The following is a 20,750-nucleotide window of genomic DNA, read 5'->3' as shown; positions in this document are numbered from 1 at the left end:
CGCCATAAATTGAATTAATTGCCATGAGAAAAATGGGATTGCAAGAACTTCAGAAATTCTACGTATAGGTCAACATTCCACTAATGCAATCATTCTTTATAGGAAAATATATCTTAAAAACGTCCCTCTGTAAACTTTGAAAGTAATTACTCACTGAATGTAAATTGAATTTTCAGCTTTTGTGTGATTATTATTAGCTAGTCAAGATATTGATAAAATAGGGATTTGTTAGATTTTCTGTGAATACAAAACTCAAAGTGAAGGTGCTTCCTGTTGCAGAATAGATACACCTAATGCTATCTAAGTCCTAGACTTCTCCGGAGATCAGTAGGTACGATGAAAGTGTTTCCTGTAGCAATTGATTAACTTCAAACTATCCCAGTCCTAGATACAATGGAGATCTAAACAAAGCCCTAATGTTGCAAATTCTTCGTCTGGTAACTTTAGAAATACTCAATTTTACGTTTAAACAAATACATTTGCAAAAAAACAACATAAAACGGCATAAGCGCCATCGCTATCTGACGGCGCTACTATAAAACCATAAAACCACACATAAAACAAATAAAAAAATACAAAACATCGGTGGAAACCCCTGCATACCCATACAAACATCAAGTCAAAGGCAACAAAAGAGAGGAAACTAACCAAGATAAAACCAGCCATTAAAGTAAATACAAAAGTACAAATAAAACAAACAAAAAAAAACACATTCAAAACTCTTAACAAATCTCGATACATAAAACACCACCATTTCACTCTAACACACAACCGGAAAGGGTCGACAAAAACAATATGGCTACCTTAGTATCTGAAAGAGTAACAAGAATAGCAACAGTTATCAGCTGAAAAGACAAAATACTAATAAGAAATTACACGCAGAGTTTGTTAGAGCATAGTTGAGGAAGGAGAAGAAGAAGAGGAACTGAACAAAATAAATGAGAAGTCGTTGCCGCCGTCGTTGTTGGCGTTGTTGCAGTCGTTTTCTTGCGGTGAGTTCAGCAAACGAAACTCAGTCAACATTTAGAACTTGACGACGCGTGAACGTGGTGGAGAGTAATTGTGTGTGACGTCGCGTGTTTGTTAAGAAAGTTTTATAAAAGAAGTTTTGTGGTAATTTTCTTAAAAGAAAACGAAAATAAATTACGAAAATTTTGGATATACAAATGATTAAATATAGAAATATATCTAACCCAAAATAAAGTGAAAATTATATTAAAAGTTTAAAAATAAAACCAAAGTTTAGCAAGAAAAGCTTAACAGAAATAAAGAATAAAAATTGAAATAAGAATAAAAGTTCCTAAAAATATTTTCTTAAAGTAAAAAAAAAAAAACAAACAAATCTTACAGAAAAGTTGTGAATTATTAGCAATTTTCCTTTAATCTACTAAACAAAGCTTTATAAAAGCTTTTTTGTCACAAAGTTCAAACGTGAAGCAGCAACATGTTAGTGCCGTCGGATATGATAGCGGCACAATCCAAAATGGTCTATCAAATGAATAAATACTGTGCCGATCGTGTTCAGACACGCAAAGCCCAGATACACAAACAGATACTCGAGGTGTGTCGCATAGTTCAAGATGTTCTCAAAGAAGTTGAGGTCCAGGAACCTCGTTTCATATCCTCCCTTAACGATTATAATGGTCGCTTTGAGGGTTTGGAAGTTATATCACCCACAGAATTTGAAATCATCATATATTTGAATCAAATGGGTGTTTTAAATTTTGTCGATGATGGCACCCTGCCCGGCTGTGCGGTACTCAAACTAAGCGATGGTCGCAAACGTTCCATGTCTCTATGGGTAGAATTTATAACAGCTTCCGGTTACTTGTCAGCCCGTAAGATACGTTCACGTTTTCAAACGTTAGTTGCCCAAGCTTGTGATAAATGTGCTTATCGAGATATAGTGAAAATGATTGCCGACACTACCGAGGTGAAGTTACGTATACGCGAAAGGATTATTGTACAAATTACGCCTGCCTTTAAGTGTGCCGGCCTGTGGCCACGTTCGGCCTCACATTGGCCCATACCGGGTATACCATGGCCACATCCTAATATTGTTGCAGAGGTTAAGACTGAAGGTTTCGATATGTTATCGAAGGAATGTATAGCGTTGCAGGGTAAAAATTCTGCTATGGAAGGTGATGCCTGGGTGTTGAGCTTTACAGATGCTGAAAATCGTTTGTTACAAGGTAAGTCTGAGGGAAGTATGGGAAGAATTTTTATTAGGGAAAGGTGGAATTGCCGTCGGTAGTTGTAAGTTAGTTTTATTGAAGTTTTTGAATAAAGTCTTAAATAATTTAACTGTTAAGTGTTCGTTTTTGCATTTGCAGATTTTCAAAAAATTGATATCGTTCAAATGGAAATGCTTTAGAAATTTTCAGAAATGATTTTTTTTAAATTAAGTTTAAATATAATTAAAACCCATATACAAGTTTTCTAGCTTAAAATTCATAATTGGATTTGTGAACATTACGAAGATCTTACAGTTTCTTTTTGGACTGATAAAGCTCCGTCGGCACCAGTTTTACTGTAATTATTTGCAATGTTATGTCAACAAAATTTTTAAAATTTTTGTATAGATCTATAAGCACTGCTTATGATTATGAAATGTGCGACTCATTTGGATTCATATTGAATCAAAAAATATAACTATGTAGTTCCACAAATTTATAATAAACTATCTTAACCTTACGCCATTCTCTGACCGATTACTAGTCCTTATTTCAGGCGCTTTATTTGATATGTGAACTCTACATGTAAAGATCTATAATCTATATATATAAAAGAGTAGCGTTACTGACTGACTAATTCATCATCGCACATCCCAAATGGCTAAGCCTAGAATCCTAGACTAGAGTCTGTTCTATTCTAGTCTATAGTTCATTCAATAGTTTAGTTTATAATAAATTCTTAAGTTGAGCCTATAGTCAAAAGTCTAGTCATTAGTCTAGTTTAGGGTATAATCCATATATCTTTTCTACAGTTTAGTCTATAGTCTTTTCGACAGCCTATGTGTATTCTATAATCTATTTTATGTCTATAGTCTATTCGACAGCCTATGTCTATTCTATAATCTATTTTATGTTTAGTCTAAGGTCTGTTCTAACTTTACTCAGTCTAGTCTACAGTCAGGTCTATAGTTTGGTCTCTAGTCTAGTCTATAGTTTGGTCTATAGTCTAGTCTATAGTTAGGTCTATAGCCTAGTCTATAGTCAGATCTATAGTCTAGTCTATAGTCTAGTCTATAGTCTAGTCTATAGTCTAGTTTATAGTCTAGTCTATAGTCTAGTCTATAGTCTTGTCTATAGTCTTGTCTATAGTCAGGTCTATAGTCTAGCCCATAGTCAGGTCTATAGCCTAGTCTATAGTCAGATCTATAGTCTAGTCTATAGTCAGGTCAATAGTCTAGTCTATAGTCTAGTCCATAGTCTAGTCTATAGTCTATCGTCTAGTCTATAGTCTAGTTTATCGTCTAGTGTACAGTCTAGACATTAGTTTAGTCTAGTCTATAATGTAGCCTATATTCTAGTCTATTCTATAGTCTATTCTATTGTCTAGTCTATAGTCTGGTATACAGTTCAGTATATAGTCTGGTTTATAGTCTTGTCTATAATCTAGTCTATTGTTTAGTCTAATTTATTGTCTAGTCTATTGCCTAATATAGTCTAGTCTTGTTTATCGTCTAGTCTATAGTCTAGCCTTGCTTGTCGTCTAGACTAAGGTCTAGTCTTAAGGCTAGTCTAAAGTTTAGTCTTTAGTTTAGCCTAGTCTATAATCTAGTCAATAATATAGTCTATAGTCTAGTGTAAACTCTATTCTATAGCCTGATATATGTAATCTAGTCTATAGTCTAATCTGTAGCCTAGTCTATATTATAGTCTATAGTCTAGTCTATGTTTTAAGTAAAATGTTGTCTTTCGGTAGCTTTGATATTTTCAATTTTTACTGAAATTTTGCATTAAATTGGTAAATTACAATTTCAAGCTTTTTCATAAATTTCTGGATGTTTTTGTGACATGGTTTATTGCATAATATTAGCATGAGTCTAACCTAAGACCAAAGTTCATATCAGAACTCATCTAAAACAAATGTTCGATTTCAAATTTAAGAAAATTTTTGACAGAAAATGCTTAATAGATAAATTATTACCTGATAAAAGCTACAATATTTTATCCTTAACACTAGCACATCATTTTTTTATTTTAAAACCACTATAGATAGAAACTCAAAACCAATATTTACAATTTAATTTAATAACAACAATACGAACACAAATTAAGATGTCAAAATAGACTTTAACTATAAATACCTACTACCTCCCCACAAAACGTGCGGCTTAAACTATTCGATTATAAATTTAAAAAAAAAATGTTACTCAAATCAATGTTGGAAATTACAAAAACAAAAGGTGACACCAGTTAAATGACTGGCGTCTAAAATATGAAATCATAAACTTTGAAAACCGACAGACATAAAGATACAAAAACAATAAAATTAACCAACTTAATAAAAGTAAAAATACTCTATAGTAAACATGAAAAACATATAACAGCAGGGGGATTAGAACATACAAAAAATTATAAAGATTCGAAAATAAAATAAAATATAAAATTAAGAAAAACAATAAACACTTAGAGAGCCTCATGGTACTGGAAACAAGAAAAACGAAAAACGTCATTCGGTTAAAAATTTTATTTTACAATTTATGACCAGTAATCAGTGACACACTTAAACCTAAACTATAATTGATTTATTTGAGAGCTTTATATGCCGATTGATATAATGACTTGTAAATTAAATTCAAATAAAATAAACGATAAGCTATTTTTATTTTAAAACACTACTGTTATTATTATTACAAAGATTTAAAAATTTTACTAGTGTTACTGATATTTTATTAAGAATATTTATTTGTTTTTGTTTTAAATTATTGTAATAATTATTGCGAGTGACAAACATGATCTGACCAACTCAGGGTGTAACATTAATTTGCTTAATTTTCTTTACAATTATTATTTTTTTTATTAAATTGTCAATTGATTGGTTAAATAATATTTTATAATTTTTCTTTACTTGTCTGGAACAAAGTCTGAATTCTTTATTAGACTTGAAACTATTAATTAAAAGTTGACTATTAAATTGTATTTTAAAAGTTAATCTAAAGTTATGCATTAATAAGAAAGGGTGTTTTATTAAAAGATGTTTTTTTGATTAGTAATAGCAATGCACTTTGAATAAGTTTAATCTAGATCAAGCACCAAAAGAGAGTCGTTAATAAGCTCTCTTCGTGGCTCAAGAGATCACTAGAGAGTGTTTTCCCTATAACTGATCTATAATCAGTTAATAGCAAAATTAACCGAAAAGAGTAAACCCCTCAAAATAAAACTCATTTTCTGAAATCCCTTTCAAAATTCAACTTAACATTTTCATAAATTAAAAAAAAACTCACTTTTTTGTTTTTGTTAAATAAAATAAAAAGATTATAATCTAAACGATAAGCGTTACGTTAAAAAGAACTAAAAAAACCCTAAAATATTTATACAAAACATACAAAAGAAATTCCAGGTTCTCGTTTTTTTTCGTCTTTTAACATGAAAACTGATCATAAATCTGTGTGAAACATTGAAATTTAATCTAAACGACAACGACGACAATTTTGTTTCTTGTTTTATTGAGTTTTTTATTGATGTTTTTGTTGTTGTTATTGAGTTTTTTTAATTTAAAATTTATTTATTTTTATTAAATGTTTATTTTGTTGCTGTCAAACAACAGCTGAGATTTCTTTTGTTTTAAGAAAAAACAAAGTTTTAAATTAGTTTGTTTTAAGAAAATCGTGTTAAAGAGGTAAAAGGGTGAAGAGAGAGAGAGAGAGATACAACTTTTTTTGGGGTTAACATATTTTATGTAAATATTAAAGAAAAAGTTTATTGCATTCATTGTAACAATTAAAAATTTCATTAATAGCAAAACAATACTTTTTTTTTACTACTATTACACAGAAAAGGTTTTAACATATGTAAATTGATCGCATTGACTAAAATTATTAATATTTATGAATAATTTCCTAAATAGTATGAAATTATAAATATTTTCTTCTTTGGAATTTTATTATACTCTATTTGCGTATTCATGTAAAACTGATGAGCACGATACAGTTAACAATCAGATGAAGTTTTGTCTCGTAATCTTAATTGACCCAAAGCCCATTAAAAATAGTTGAAATCATTCCTAGCCTCCATATAACCGTACCCCCTAATAGGGCTTTTGAGTTCATAATTATAAATATTGTTCTAGTATATCAAAAAACATCAGCAAAAACCTGAATGACACTGTGGATTTTCGTAATTGATCCTAATCTCCATACAAGCTTCTTCAGAAGGATATAAAAGGCCTCCATATAAATCCTATTGCAGAAAATCCATTAAAAATCGAATCTTTTTCTGAATGCAAATGATTTAGGGAAATAATTAAATTCAATTCATACTATTTATTAAAAATTTCATTCTAATTATGAATTATTTTTTTCATGGAGAAGTAAAAAATAAGATTATTATAAAACTTTCTTAACTTACGTTTATATTATTTATTAAATTTTATCTGAAAGAAAAAAGAAAAGTAAAAATTAAATACATTTTAAAAATATTGATATTCCAAATTAAACCTAAATCATTAAAACCAAGTTACTTTTAAAGATTTTGATATTCAAGTTGTCAGTACATTCTTTTGACGAGAATGATTTTCTAAAGTTTAAATAAAAAAGTTTATGTATTTGGGATCAGAGAAAAATAAGCTTTCAATAAGTTTAATTTTAAGGTTCATTAAGTTCAGGTTATATTTTGTGTGCTCTATTGCATTATCATCCAATGTACAGAAACTCAGAACAATGAAAAAACGATTAGAAGATTTTTCGATCTAAATCCAACAAAAGCTTGGAAATAACTAATAAAGCTATTAAGCATTTTATTGCCCCCCCCCCATGCTTTACATTTGTCTGAATACGTTCGACCAATTTCATTAAGTTGTGTCCGTTCTCGTTAAAATCATATAAACTGTTCCCTTATATCAAGTGGCCCTATGGGATTCACTTGGCCAAGTGTTTAGTTAGTTAGTTTGAAAGAAAAATGTGTATTAATCAAATCCGAAGAAATGCACCTATGCCTCGAACTTATCCCCTCTAGTCTATCAGACTAATGGCCAATGGTTATAGTTTAGTCCCATTTTGCTTCACAATTTAAAGTCATGCGTTTCAAAATTTTCGACATATTCTGTCCGATACATAGGCTTTCAGTTTGTCCAGTATACATTGATAACGTGTCCTATAATCGCCTAAAGTTATGAGTAAGTGCCACCTAATGTACAATAATTGCTATTATTGTTACGTCGAACGTCTTTATGTTCGTAAGTTCAACTACAGTCCAATACGATATATTATAACTTGTCGGCAAACTATGCCCTAATTGCCTCCTGTATGTTGGAAAATATGTTAACCTATGTTGGACTTTTCTTGAAATGATTTAATATGTGTACGACCAGAAAATAACATAATTTGTTGCCCGGAAGGCAAAGTTTCGTATTTTATCTTGTCTCGGTTATTGGAAAGAGTTCCCTTTTGGGTGCATATAGTGGGAAGAGAATATCGGTTAAAATACTTATAAACAGTAAAGTTCATAATTCGAAATAATGCGGTGACAATAGATACCCCGGGGCGGAGTAACTGTTGGAGTAAGCTTTTTCAATCAGTTGGTATATAATACAGGATGGATGTTGGGTAAACGGAACTTATCCGTATACTAAGTGTGAGCGTTTCGGATGTTGTTCTCTGTATGAGTGCGCCGAATGAGAAATGTTCCCGATCTTATTGGTGTTGGTTGAAAGGTATCTTTATACGTATTCCATGTGCTTGATTGAAAACAAAAGTGATGTTTTTGCATCTCGGAAGTTAAGCAACGGGCAGCAATAGTCAGAGATTAGACCCAATAGTTCGACAAAGAGTCAATACATCCGAAAAAGACAATGATTTCCATTTACATCTGACCACCTGGTTGTCTCTATTTCATATTACTCTGTGTGAAGACAATCGTCACCCTTTGTAAGCAATAGAGTGGACATAAAGTTAAGCATTTTGCTATCTCTTTGTAATCTATGGGTGACGATTGACTTCTTCACACATGTTAAAATAGCTATTCACCGGGACGTTCGGTAGCTAGGGATAGTTCGGGACGATCCGACCGAACTGCTAGGGATAGCACGAGGACTTGAGATAAGTGCATATCACCGGCGTGTAAGAAGCAAAAAAGGCGGCGGAGAGTAGCCCAATGGTGGAAAAAGTACCACACTGCAGGTGTGAAGGTATGAAGCACTTGGATATTTTACACAGACTGCGTGTTGTTTCCGGTATACCCATGTTTTGATATAATATTAATAAACATTGCAATCGGCTTTGAAATTCATGGTTTATTTTTAAAGCTTTCGTTTTATTACCCTAATAAACTACAAATTTTCAATATAAGCCTTTTCCATCGGAATAGAATTCTGTGATAAGAGAGATGGAGAGCTACGAAAAATATTAAGTTTCCACAAATGTGTCATAAATAAAATTAGAATTTTAAAGACTTAGGTAAATAAAGATCGTAATATTTAAGAGATAATGAGATTTCTGTAAAATTCTTTATATTTATATTAAGGATTTTAAATAATTTATTTAAACAATATTGGGGAAAAAATTCCCAACATGTGACAAATAATGCTTATAATCATAATGATGACGGCTATAATAAAATATTTCCTGCCTTTTAAAAAAATAAAAATAATAACAAACATTTTATGGTTGTGACAAACAAAATTAACGGGATTTACAATTAGTATTTAATACTTTATGTTCTACTGTTAATAACACAACTTGTAAATGTTTAATTTATTAATGTATTTTATCGCATTTAATTTCATTTACTTGAATTTATTTTTGTCATTAATTTGTGATCATTATAATTCAAATTTATTGTTTGTGTTTTTTAACAATATTTTTAAATCATTTAATTATTTCCTTTTTGTTTACTTTTTTATATATTATGTGTAAATTGATAAGATTAGTTGATAATTTATTTTAGGTTTTATTTAGTTTATTTAGATTTTAATATAATTCTGAGATAATTAATTAAATCACATATTAAATTTTGTGTTTTAATTTAAAAATAACTTATGAAATCAATATTTTTAATATTTTTTTTTATAAAAAGTGAAAAGTTTAAAAATAAAAGTTGAAAGTTGTGCGATTAAACGAGTAATGAGTGACTAAGTTTTTAAACATGATTGGACTATCCCAAAAAAAAAAAAAAAAAAATACAGGTCACAGTGGGGTAGAAGTTTAAACTATTTTAACTCTGTACTTTAGTTGTTGTCTTTAGATCAAGCATCGATAAATACAGATTTCTCTGTTTTATATTGAAGGGGGCTTTTGTTAATTTTTTTGCAAAATTTCTATTTAAAAAACTTATTTCTTCAGCTAAGTTTTCTCTAAGAATACTGACATAGAACTAGTGCTGTAACTAGTTCTTTTGGGATAGATTTATGTGTAATGATATTATTACTTAAAAATGGCAATGATCTAACAGAGAAATTTACTCTTTTTAGGCATTGTGGAAGAGTAGATTTTATCTTCTTAAATTGAAGTCAATTGCTTATTTAATACCGACAATATTTTCCAACTTTTAACCCACTGTTCTCTTTTATATGTGCAAAGTTAAAAAATTTGCACCCGGTATTTGATTTTTATTTTATTATAATTTTTTTTTTATTTGCAATCAAACGAATAAATATTAAAACAACACCTACTCTTGACTTTTAAACGATTTTCAAATACAACAAATATAAAAAATTTAAAACGATTAAAATAAAAATCCAACAAGTGGTCGATGGTTAACAGAATATATTGATTATTAATTATAAAGTCAATATTGACAGAAACACCAAAAACAAATTAATAAAAACATAAATAAAAGAAATAAATTAAATAATTACACAGAACCAAAAAAAAAACGACTTAATTGACCCCGACGTGATTTGAACACGCAACCTTCTGATCTGGAGTCAGACGCGCTACCGTTGCGCCACGGAGTCTTGTTAAGCAACAAGAACTAAATAATTATAACAGAGAGTGTAAACGCAAAAGAGAGAAGTAAAGAGACATTATAGAATTATTCTTAAAATATTTAAATATAATTATTGATTTTTGTTGTTTTGGGGGGTTTTTTATTGTTTAATTTTATTTTAAAATATCAATGTTTTAATCATTTTTTAATATATATTTTTCCTTACTCTCTTCTCTCTTCCAGGTGCCAGTCGCCGTAGATGTTTAAGTATTTTAAAAACCCTGCGTGATCGTCATTTAGACCTGCCTGGTAATCCCGTCACTTCTTACCACTTGAAAACCTTATTGCTCTACGAATGTGAAAAACATCCCCGGGAAATGGAATGGGAAGAGAATTGTATTGCCGATCGTATTAATGGTATATTCTTGCAATTAATTTCTTGTCTACAGTGCCGTCGGTGTCCACATTATTTTTTGCCAAATATGGATTTATTTAAAGGCAAATCACCGGGTGCTTTAGAAAATGCCGCCAAACAAGTTTGGCGTCTAACACGTATTATGTTAACAAATGCACGATGTTTAGAGGAATTGTAAGCCCAATGGAAAAAAAGGCGCACAAAATTATATTTAGTAACTAAAACATACACAAAAAAATTCCCCCTTTTCTTGGTTGTAAGGGGGGAAATTTGAACACAAAGATATTGTTATAACAAAAACAACAAAAGTTAATTGTATAATAGTTAAACAAAAATTTTTATTTTTTTCGCTTATTTAATTTATTAGATTTTGTAGCATTTAGTTTAGGTTTTATTTTAGTTTGTAGCAAATAATTTATTAGGGGCCTAAATTTTGAAATTAAAAAAATTATGGAAATTTTTAAGGTTTTTAAAAAATTTCATATCTGTTTTGTTAAATACTTAACAAAATGTTACATTTTACAAAAAGACATTTTATAAGTGTGTTCGTCTTGAAGAGGTAATTAAGGAAATTTGAAGGGTTTTATTCAAGAAGAAGTAAAACCATTTACTGTAGTTGCCCAGCAAAAACTTCCGTTACCATGTAAAGGGTTAAAATGCTAAACTTTATTTAAATAATAGAATTTGATGATATTTTTTCACAAGTAATTAGAAAAATCAGTCAATTAAAATCGTGTGAAAAAACGCTATTAAATTTAAAATAAAATCGGATTCTTTTCGCTTCTTTGGAAGTCAATAAACATCACTTCCACAGAAGGTGAAAAAATAATTTAGAGTTACTTTGTTATTCTTTTGGAAGTACTTCTTTTTATTTTTGCTGGGTATATCTTCATGCAGAAGCAGTCTAATGAATTAGAAAGTATTTCTATAACTTATTATTAATAAGACGTTATAAAAGTACTTCTATGTAATCAGAACGATAAGTACTCATTACAAAGTATGTTAAATGGTTAAAATTGCAAGTCATTATCAAGTTTTTGTTGGGTGTTAACTCAAAATTATGTTTTTAATTGAGAAAAGTATAAAAGAAATCTTTGTTAGACCAGGGTCCCGTTTTCGAGAAAAAGCTTTGAACTTTGAATAAATCTTTATGAATAGGACCCATTTACTACTTATAAGCAACTAATATAGGAAGGAAAAGTTTTCAAATTATGTCCTTTTGTCTACATGAAAACTGTACCAAATTTTTTAAATTAATAACCTCTTCCTAAAGTAAATTCTGTTCAGCCTGAAATGTACTATTTAGTTGTTCATTGTCTATAATACTCGCTTACAAATAGGGAGTTAAATAAGTCATTAAAATATTTGCTTATGTGCATTATACAAGTCATTTTCGGATCTTTGGATCTGGACTTTTGTCGAAAATTAATTAGTATCAAATAAATTCTATTTGTAATGATGAAAAATTTGTGAAAACTTTTATGAGAAATATTCATAACGTTTTATATATTTTATGGGGTTTTTAACACCATCTACATTATTAGTTTGTGAAAAAAAAAATCATTTCCAAAATTACTATTTCATTCCTTTACTGGTATGGTGACGATTATAGGACCTATTCCTGAATCGGTGTATACTTGTTTATTGATATGTGGACTAGACACCCTATGAAACCTATATAGTTCATACAGAAGAGAATGCACGGGGAAAATGGGTATCTATAGACTAGTGTATAAACTTTCTTTGTACTAGTCCATAGACTATGGACTAGTTTATACACTAATCAATAGACTATACTATTGACAAGTAGTTACCCAAAAATATTGGTCCTACACCCACCTTAAAGTATACAAATCGACAAAGTCACTTTAGAAATCGATTTAGCTATGTCCGTCCGTTCTCCATCTGTCTGTTTGTCCATGTGAACCTTATGCGAACGCCACAGGTTGAAATTTTCTTTCAGCAGCAGGATTTGAATGTTAAAAAGAAGAAATAATCTTTCTTTACTTTTAAAAAGAGTACTTCTTTTGAATTCCTAACAAATTTTTCTTTTTACTTAGACGAACACCTTATGAAAGCTTATTTAATTAAAGACATTACAACCAGTGACTTAAAAGAATTAATAATTTATTAAGCATTTTTTTCTCTAAGTTTTATGCCAAAATAATTATTAATTTCATAATTTAAATTTAAGTTAAATTTTTATAAAACTAAAAACCTTGTAAATTTTAAACAAAAAAAAAAATCCCAAAAATTATATTTAGAGAAAATTTTGATAAAACAAAAAACTTACTAAATAACTTTGTAAAATAAAAAATAATTAGAATTTAATTTATAATAAAGATTCCTAATTTTAAGGTGCTTATTCAAACCAAGAAAAATTATTTTTCTGCTTAAGAAAAGAAATATAAAACAAACATAAAAAACTGTATACGACTATTTTTTTGAAAAAAAAAATTAAAACAAAATTATTATTTTTCATAAACTTATTATAAATAAAAACACATAATTAAATCAAAAAAATAACTATTTAATTTAATTTAATAATAATTATAATGATATTCCTAAAATATATTTACTTAATTAGTTGTATTTATTATTTAAATGTACAATAAATAAAATAAAGAAAAAAAACTGTTAAACAAAAATAAATTTATCAGTAATTAAAATTAATTTTGAATTTAATTTTAAAATACCAAACAACATTAATTACAGTTAAATAAATAATAAAAAGAAATATTAAACAAGAAAAAAACACAAACAAAACTACACAATAAAATTTATTATTAATGATATTTTGACAAAATTATTAAAAATAATGCGTGTTTATTTTAACTTTTCTTTAAAGTTTATAACTAGTACGTGATTGATTTTAAATTCATTTAGTCTTAAAGGTCTACTGTGGTACCCTACAGTCATTTTTGACAACTATAAGTTTAGAAAAAAACAATAATTGCTTAAAACAGAATAGTAAAACTTTGTTGTTCAAAAACTGGTCTAGGAGTAAAAATAATATTTCTTTTAATTAATACTATGAAAGCTTAACTCAAGATCTATTATTGTTTAAATTTTGGATACCATAGGTTTAAAAGTTTAGAAGTTATACTTGCATGAAAAATGCATTAAAATCATAGCCTTAACCCTATAGCTAGCTACTACAAACCTCCTAAGCACTTGCTACTCCCACTTGGAAAAACATTTGTTCATACATTTTTATGGTCAATTGTGCATAATTTTATTCAATTGTTGGATTGTGACGAGTCTCACATCCAACACAATAATAATTTCAGTTTCAGTATTCAGTTGTCTGTCATGTTTGGCATTTAAATGAGTCAATACCAAGCCATTTGAAAGACACTTAACAATGGTCATAAAGTAGTTTAAACAATTTTAACAACAATTGAAACATTTGTTGAAAATTAATTTTTACTTAAATGTTCATTCATACATATTTTTTAGGGCATTATTATTTATTCATTTTTTGTTTTTATAATTATTGTTTTTGCTGTTTTTAAAGGGAAAAAATGACTCAATTGTGGTATATGTTTTTTTACTTAAATTATTTTATTAAATTTATGTGTCTTCAAGTTAAATTATAGTTGCAATAAATTTTATATTAAAATAATTTTAAAAAATGTTCAGGTATTATAAAATGGGTCACTTTTTGTTAAAGTTATGGCGCCGTTAAAAAAAATTTATGTTGTTTTGGGATTCTTTTAAAAAAATTCACAAATTTAGAATGATTTGATTTCATAATAATGTTAAAATGTAATTCTTACTAGAGAGATATAAAATTTTTATTTATAAAAGATAATATTCACAATCACTCTCAGATGACTCTCCAGATAATTTATACTGACTAATTTGTTGGATATATCTTCATATATACTTGATTACCTTCATATATACTAGATTATAGACTAAACTATACTCTAAACTATAGACTAGCCTATATAATAGACTATATAGCAGACTATAGGTGAGGCTATAGACTATACTGTAGTCTTAACTATAGAATAAAATATAAATTCTATATAGAATATAGAATAGACTACAGAATAGACTATGAACTAAACTATCGAATATACACTACACAGTAGACTATAGAGTAGACTATATGCTAGACTATAGACAAGACTATAGGCAAAATTATAGACTAGACTATAGACTAGTCTATAAACTAAAGTATTGTCTGGAATATAGACTAAACTATAGGCTAGACTATTGGTTACACTATAGAATAGACTGTAGACTAAACCATAGACCAGACAATAGGCTAGACTAGACTATAAAATAGACTATATGACTGGACTATAGACTGGACTATAGACTGGACTATAGAATAGACTATACCTTAGACTATAGAATAGACTATAGAGTAGAGTATAGACTAGACTATAGACTAGACTATAGACTAGACTATAGACTAGACTATAGACTAGACTATAGACTAGACTATAGACTAGACTATAGACTAGACTATAGACTAGACTATAGACTAGACTATAGACTAGACTATGGACTAGACTATAGACTAGACTATAGACTAGACTATAGACTAGACTATAGACTAGACTATAGGCTAGACTAGACTATAGAATAGAATTTTTCTAATAAATTGTATTAATAGTTAATATTTTTATATTTATTACATTAAATTATCTTAAATAATGAACCCCTTCACCAACTTCAACACAACATTGTTCGAATACCTACTTGAACCCCGTAATTATGTCCAAAGTTCAACAAATAATTTCATTTCAAAAATTTAACTCAGTTTTTCCTATACAATTAACATTGTAGGGAAAATATATTCAACAACTTCTTCATTTGCCTGGAGTACTCAAAAAAGCCCAAGTAAAAGAGAGTGAGTGTGCAGTGAAAAACACACAGAATAAATAGCCTGCGGGCCATATTTAGTATCAAACATAGTTTAAGATGCATAAAACGCAATAAAAAACAAAATGTTTACGGTTTTTGGTCTGCAAACGAAAAAAGAGTACAAACTAAAAAAAATGAACCTGCTAACTGGCTCCTTATTTTACAAAATTTTGTTTGCTGTGTTTATGGAAGATTGCATCAAGAAATTAAATTAATATTTACTTTATTCTTGACAGCAACAGCAACAATCGACGTAACAACTAACTAACAATAATAGCAACAACATCAACATTTATTGTAACAATCAAGTACCCTATAATCATGTACGCTGGTGATGACAGCATAAAAAGCACCTAATTACACCCTGTTCATTTTAAACCATCATGTGCCACGGCCACACAGGATGAGGTTCACTTTTATTTGGTTTTTTTTATATACATATATATATTTTGTTTGTGTTATTTTTTTATTTTACGTACAATTTTTAATGGGCCACTAAAAGTTTTATGCTGAAGGAAATTGCTGTAAAACTTATAGAAGAAGATCTCTGTTTTCTTCTGGCATTTTAGCCAGTTGCTGTACTGCCTCATTTGAAGTTGAGAGTAAGTAAACAAAAACGTATTATGCCATGATTTAAGCGCCATTTACAAATTGATATTTAACTACAAGAAAATTTGCTATAAATTGTTTAGAAGATTATTTATTATATTTAGGTTTAAAAAAGAAAAAAAAAGAGATAAATTGTTAAAAATGTTTACTTTCAAAAATTATTAAAAGTATTTCCATAAGAGACTAGAATATAGAAATGACTGGATCACTAAGCTATAGACTAAAATACAGAATAGACAAGAATATAGACTAGACTATACACTAAGCTATAGACTAGAATAGACAAGAATATAGACTAGACAATGGACTAGACTACAGATCAGACAATAGACTAGACTATAGATTATAGACTAGACTATAGACTAGACTATAGACTAGACTATATACTAGACTATAGACTAGACTATAGACTAGACTATAGACTAGACTATAGACTAGACTATAGACTAGACTATAGACTAGACTATAGACTAGACTATAGACTAGACTATAGACTAGACTATAGACTAGACTATAGACTAGACTATAGACTAGACTAATTATTGGAATTGGAAAATTTTGTGGAACTAAGTCCAGTAAACAGAGTTTAAGTTAAATATCCTTTTTATTGCTAAGCCCAAAAAATCATTGTTTTTCTGACCCTGTTTAAATTGTAAATTATTGTTATTGATTTTTTTTGAACCATAAAAACGTGTTAATTTCATACATAATTAACAAAAATATATATTAAACAGACAAACGATTTTTTTTTTTTTTGTTTTTAAAATTTATTACATTTTATTAACCGAGGTCAGTCACTCAAACAGATTCATGTGGAATCTTCAAAAAAGAAAAATATTAAATAAAAATAAAATAAATTTTAAAATTAAAAAAAGAAAACAAAAATATTTAAATTTAAAAATGTGTTTTAATAAAATTTATTTTCTTTAATTTGCATTTCATTGTTCGGTCATTAATTTGTATATTTTTATGACCCATACTTAAACATTTTTCAAAAATTTTCGTCTGTATTTTTAACTATTAAACGATTTTTGTTTTGACATTTTTTCTTTAGAGGAAAAAATGAAATTCTAAAAAAATCAAACAGTTAACAAGTCTTTTTGATTTGTTTTTCCTAATTTTGGAATAATGTTTTGTTTTTATTAAAATACAAAAAATTATTAAAATCTTGTTTTTGCTTAATACGTGTTGTTTTTTTTTTGAGATTTTAAAGATAAGCAAACAAATTTTTAATTATGGAGTCTGTTTGTCTAATCAAATGATTTTAGACAACCCTTTCAAACCAAACCCACAGACCTCCTGGTTAAAAAAAATCAAAATTTACATAAATATTTTTGAATTTTGCCAAACTACGCCATGCTTGTGCTTGTCTACGTCAATTTAATGAAGGCCTAATTAAACTCTAGATTCATAATTTAAATAAACAGATAGTTAGTTTTTTTTAGTTATTTTAATTTGTTAACTAAGAAAAATATGAATAAATATTTAATAAATAGTTTTGAGAGAAGGTTTCCTCAGCTGCATGTTTTGAAATTTTTGTTGGGAGAAATTTTTATTTAGGGTACAAAATAATGAACTTTTGTTTACAAAATTTTGATATTAGTAACAGCTCTTTGTAAAATTCTCAGACTATTTAAACATGTTCCTATTGCTCGTTGAAGTGTCCAGAAAAATAAACCTTGGAAAAAGAAAAGTTTACCAAAATATTCTTTATTGAGAAATTGTATTAAATATCGGAATTATTGGTCAAAGCCTGGATGTGATTTTGTGTTTTGCCTTAATGGCAATGTACATTTGTACAAATTAGTAAACTAGATACTTCTTGATAAAGTTCTAAGGAGGATATCATTCCTTACAACAGTAGCTCAGAGAACAAAACCAACCAAATTTCTATTTTAATGTTAAATTGGATCCCAACCGATCTGTGCAATAGATGCGTAGACACATAGGTCATGCAAATGTTATAGAGGAGGCATCTTTTCTTCGTGTTAATATTGATTTACTGCACTCCAAAACTTCCCTTCAGCTTAAATTTTGGCTACACTATCTCCGAATACTCTGAACGGAAGAAAAATAGCTCCTCTAAAATTATCTCCGAAACCTCTCTTCAGCTTAAATTTTGGCTACACTATCTCCGAATAGTCTGAACGGAGTCACAGAGTCCGACAGGGACATAGACATCTTTCACCGCTAAAAGTTGTAAAAAACGATATGACGTTCGTCATATCTTCTTCAACTAAGTCATCCTTATCTCAGCAATCTTGTTGCTGTCATCACAGGCCATAGTTTATTTGAAGAGAAGTCTTGGTATACCTCACAACGACTTCTGTATAAGCTGTCAAGACGAGGAGTAGGAAACTGTAAAAGATATCTTCGATTCGAATTTGTAGGAAAGCGACTATTTCAGATTTGTCAGAACTATCCAAACATAGACTGCAAAGATTAACGCCTTCATCAGGCACATCAATTGGTTTTAAGATCACAAATCTAAACTGTATCAAGGCACTTATTACAGGATCCAAGTGTGCGTCTTCCGTAGTATGGATACCATACCATAGGTCGCGAAGATATGTAGATTTCAGGAATGAAACCATCAGTTTATTTTTTAAATTACGCAGTAAGTTGTATAAGATTCGGATAGAGCTTCCTACGTTTTGAGATCATTAATAATAATGTTTCGCTTATTTCTGTATTTTGAATTCGTGGATCCTCAGGAAAGTTTGTTTTACAAAACAATATTGTTTGTTTTCATAATTTAATGTTTAAAAGAATTTTTTTATTCCAACAACAACAACAACAATAGAAACTATATTTACGGCATTATAATAACACACAACTAATAATAATTTATTTTAAGAAATTGTTTGTTAAATAGATTTGTTAAAAATTTCTTAATATAAGATTTTGCGATAGCTTAAAACACATATCCCATATGGTCTAGTGGCTAGGATATCTGGCTTTCACCCAGAAGGCCCGGGTTCGATTCCCGGTATGGGAAGAATTTTTTTAAATTAATATACAAATTTTTTGGTCAAAAAAATTTAAGAATCAAACACAAAAGTGCTAAATGTCTTGAAAAATATTTTTGATTAAAGTTCAAAAAAAATTGACTTTGATATTGCTAATATAAAAAATATCATGTTTATTCAGATATATTGAAAATTCCCTACCACACTCGATTTTATAACTAAAAACATCTCCACTAAATGATATCCTTCATTAACCTGTTGCTTGTTAGCTGTCATTATAAGTTTCTCGAAAAGAAACCTCATCATTTCGATGAATTTCTGATAAAAATAAGTAGATTTTTAAATTCAAAACACACTTTAAAGGCCACCACACCTATAAACAATGTCATCTGTAAATAATAATGACTATAAAAATGATTCCGTTCTTTTTTTTTGAACAATTTTTTTGTTTTTGGTTAAAATAAATAAAAATATACGTATATGTACATATGTAGCCTAAAAGAAACAAAGGTATCTTGAGCTTTTCAAACTAAAATCATCAATTTCAATTAACATGAAACTTCAATAATAAAAAACCAAAAAAAAATGAGTAAAAAACAACCTTATAAGCGGCACCTTATAAAGGTTCTCATTCATGCAACATTCAGATTCAGGCACAAGTTGAAACCTACTTAAAAAACAATGGTTGAATGGTTGGATGGATGAATGGTTAAAAGTAAAGACGAGCTGGCGAGTGGCGAATGAAAGCAACAGCCCAAAAATTAAATCAATCACATACAAAAAACAAGAAACCTCCTGTCAACAAAGCTGCAAGCAAAAAAGCTAGCAGGAAAGCTAAACAGTCAGCCAGCTAGCCAGCCATACAGTTTTGTTTTGATATGTGCAGCACTCATTGCACGGCCGGCCAAAAACTCCAAAGGAGGCCAAAACCATAAATATTTACTCCAACAAAAATAATGCTAAAAACAAACGAAGAAAAAAGAACTCAATTTATATGGCAGACATAAAGAAAAATGTCAACGAAAAAGGCATGATAAAGGAAAAAAAGCCTAAATAGCCGACAACTGCAGGCTACCCAGACCCTACAAATAGAACAGACAGACAAAAGAAAAAAAAAAACACAAAAATACATCAAACAAGTTTTAGAAAAAAATACCAACAACAACTAAAAAAGTTAATCAAGATAATAAACTTTTTCTTTAAAAAAAACAACAACAACAAATATTTATTTATCAAAAACTTTAAATAAACCTTTTTTTAAAAAAATCGCTTTTTTCAAAATCAATTAGACATGATCATTGATCACTTATTTTAAGTGTCCACTCTTGTTGTAAAACTTTGTTCAACCAAAATCTTCAAATGAGTTTTTTCTCCTCTCTCTCTTTCTTTCTTTTTTCCTCACTTTTCTTAGCATTTCAGTAGTCAAAGTCACATTGTAACTAACACTTGTTGTGCTATTGAGACACTGCCTCAGTTGTCTGTCTGTCCAAACAGCTAACCATCCATCTGTCTGTCTGTCTTTCTGATTGCCTGCCTGTCTTTTTCTTGTCGTTTACTTTTTTTGTTTTACGTATAGATCTTCAATGATCGATATAAGTCTTATTTTTCTTTTCGTTTCAGTTTCGTTGTTCAAACGTGTTGAAAATGTTTAATTAGTAATTGAGTGCGTGTGCAAGATCGTTGCATTCCATGCACTTTGTGGCAAGTACCCTATTGGCGATCTAGCAGCAATGATCAATTCCCAAGATACTTCTTTAATAAAAGTCAGTTCTTCAATCGGAAAGT

The 20,750-nt window shown here is 29.0% G+C and overlaps 1 protein-coding gene and 2 non-coding genes across 3 annotated transcripts; 2 read left to right on the top strand and 1 right to left on the bottom strand.

The window, feature by feature from the left end:
• The first annotated feature begins 987 nt into the window (after positions 1 to 987).
• LOC111689881 (protein mab-21) lies at positions 988 to 12,768 on the top strand. Its single transcript, XM_046946285.1, has 2 exons — positions 988 to 2,192; positions 10,335 to 12,768. The coding sequence occupies exons 1-2, from the start codon at positions 1,445 to 1,447 to the stop codon at positions 10,682 to 10,684; spliced, it is 1,098 nt and encodes a 365-aa protein (XP_046802241.1). The 5' UTR covers positions 988 to 1,444; the 3' UTR covers positions 10,685 to 12,768.
• Positions 10,048 to 10,119, bottom strand: Trnaw-cca. The gene has a single exon. It is a non-coding gene; the product is annotated as a tRNA-Trp (tRNA).
• Positions 12,769 to 18,922: 6,154 nt separating the features above from the next.
• Trnae-uuc lies at positions 18,923 to 18,994 on the top strand. The gene has a single exon. It is a non-coding gene; the product is annotated as a tRNA-Glu (tRNA).
• The last annotated feature ends 1,756 nt before the right edge of the window (positions 18,995 to 20,750 follow it).

This window comes from Lucilia cuprina, chromosome 3 (genome assembly GCF_022045245.1).
Source record: "Lucilia cuprina isolate Lc7/37 chromosome 3, ASM2204524v1, whole genome shotgun sequence".
Lineage (NCBI taxonomy): Eukaryota > Metazoa > Arthropoda > Insecta > Diptera > Calliphoridae > Lucilia > Lucilia cuprina.
This window is presented reverse-complemented; position numbering and strand designations above follow the sequence as displayed.

What these genes read in the sequence shown, in the direction of transcription:
- LOC111689881 (XM_046946285.1), top strand. Translation starts at nt 1,445, where the DNA reads ATGTTAGTGCCGTCGGATATGATAGCGGCACAATCCAAAATGGTCTAT. An exon ending in TGAAAATCGTTTGTTACAAG is followed by an intron (nt 2,193 to 10,334) that starts GTAAGTCTGAGG and finishes TCTCTCTTCCAG; the next exon opens with GTGCCAGTCGCCGTAGATGT.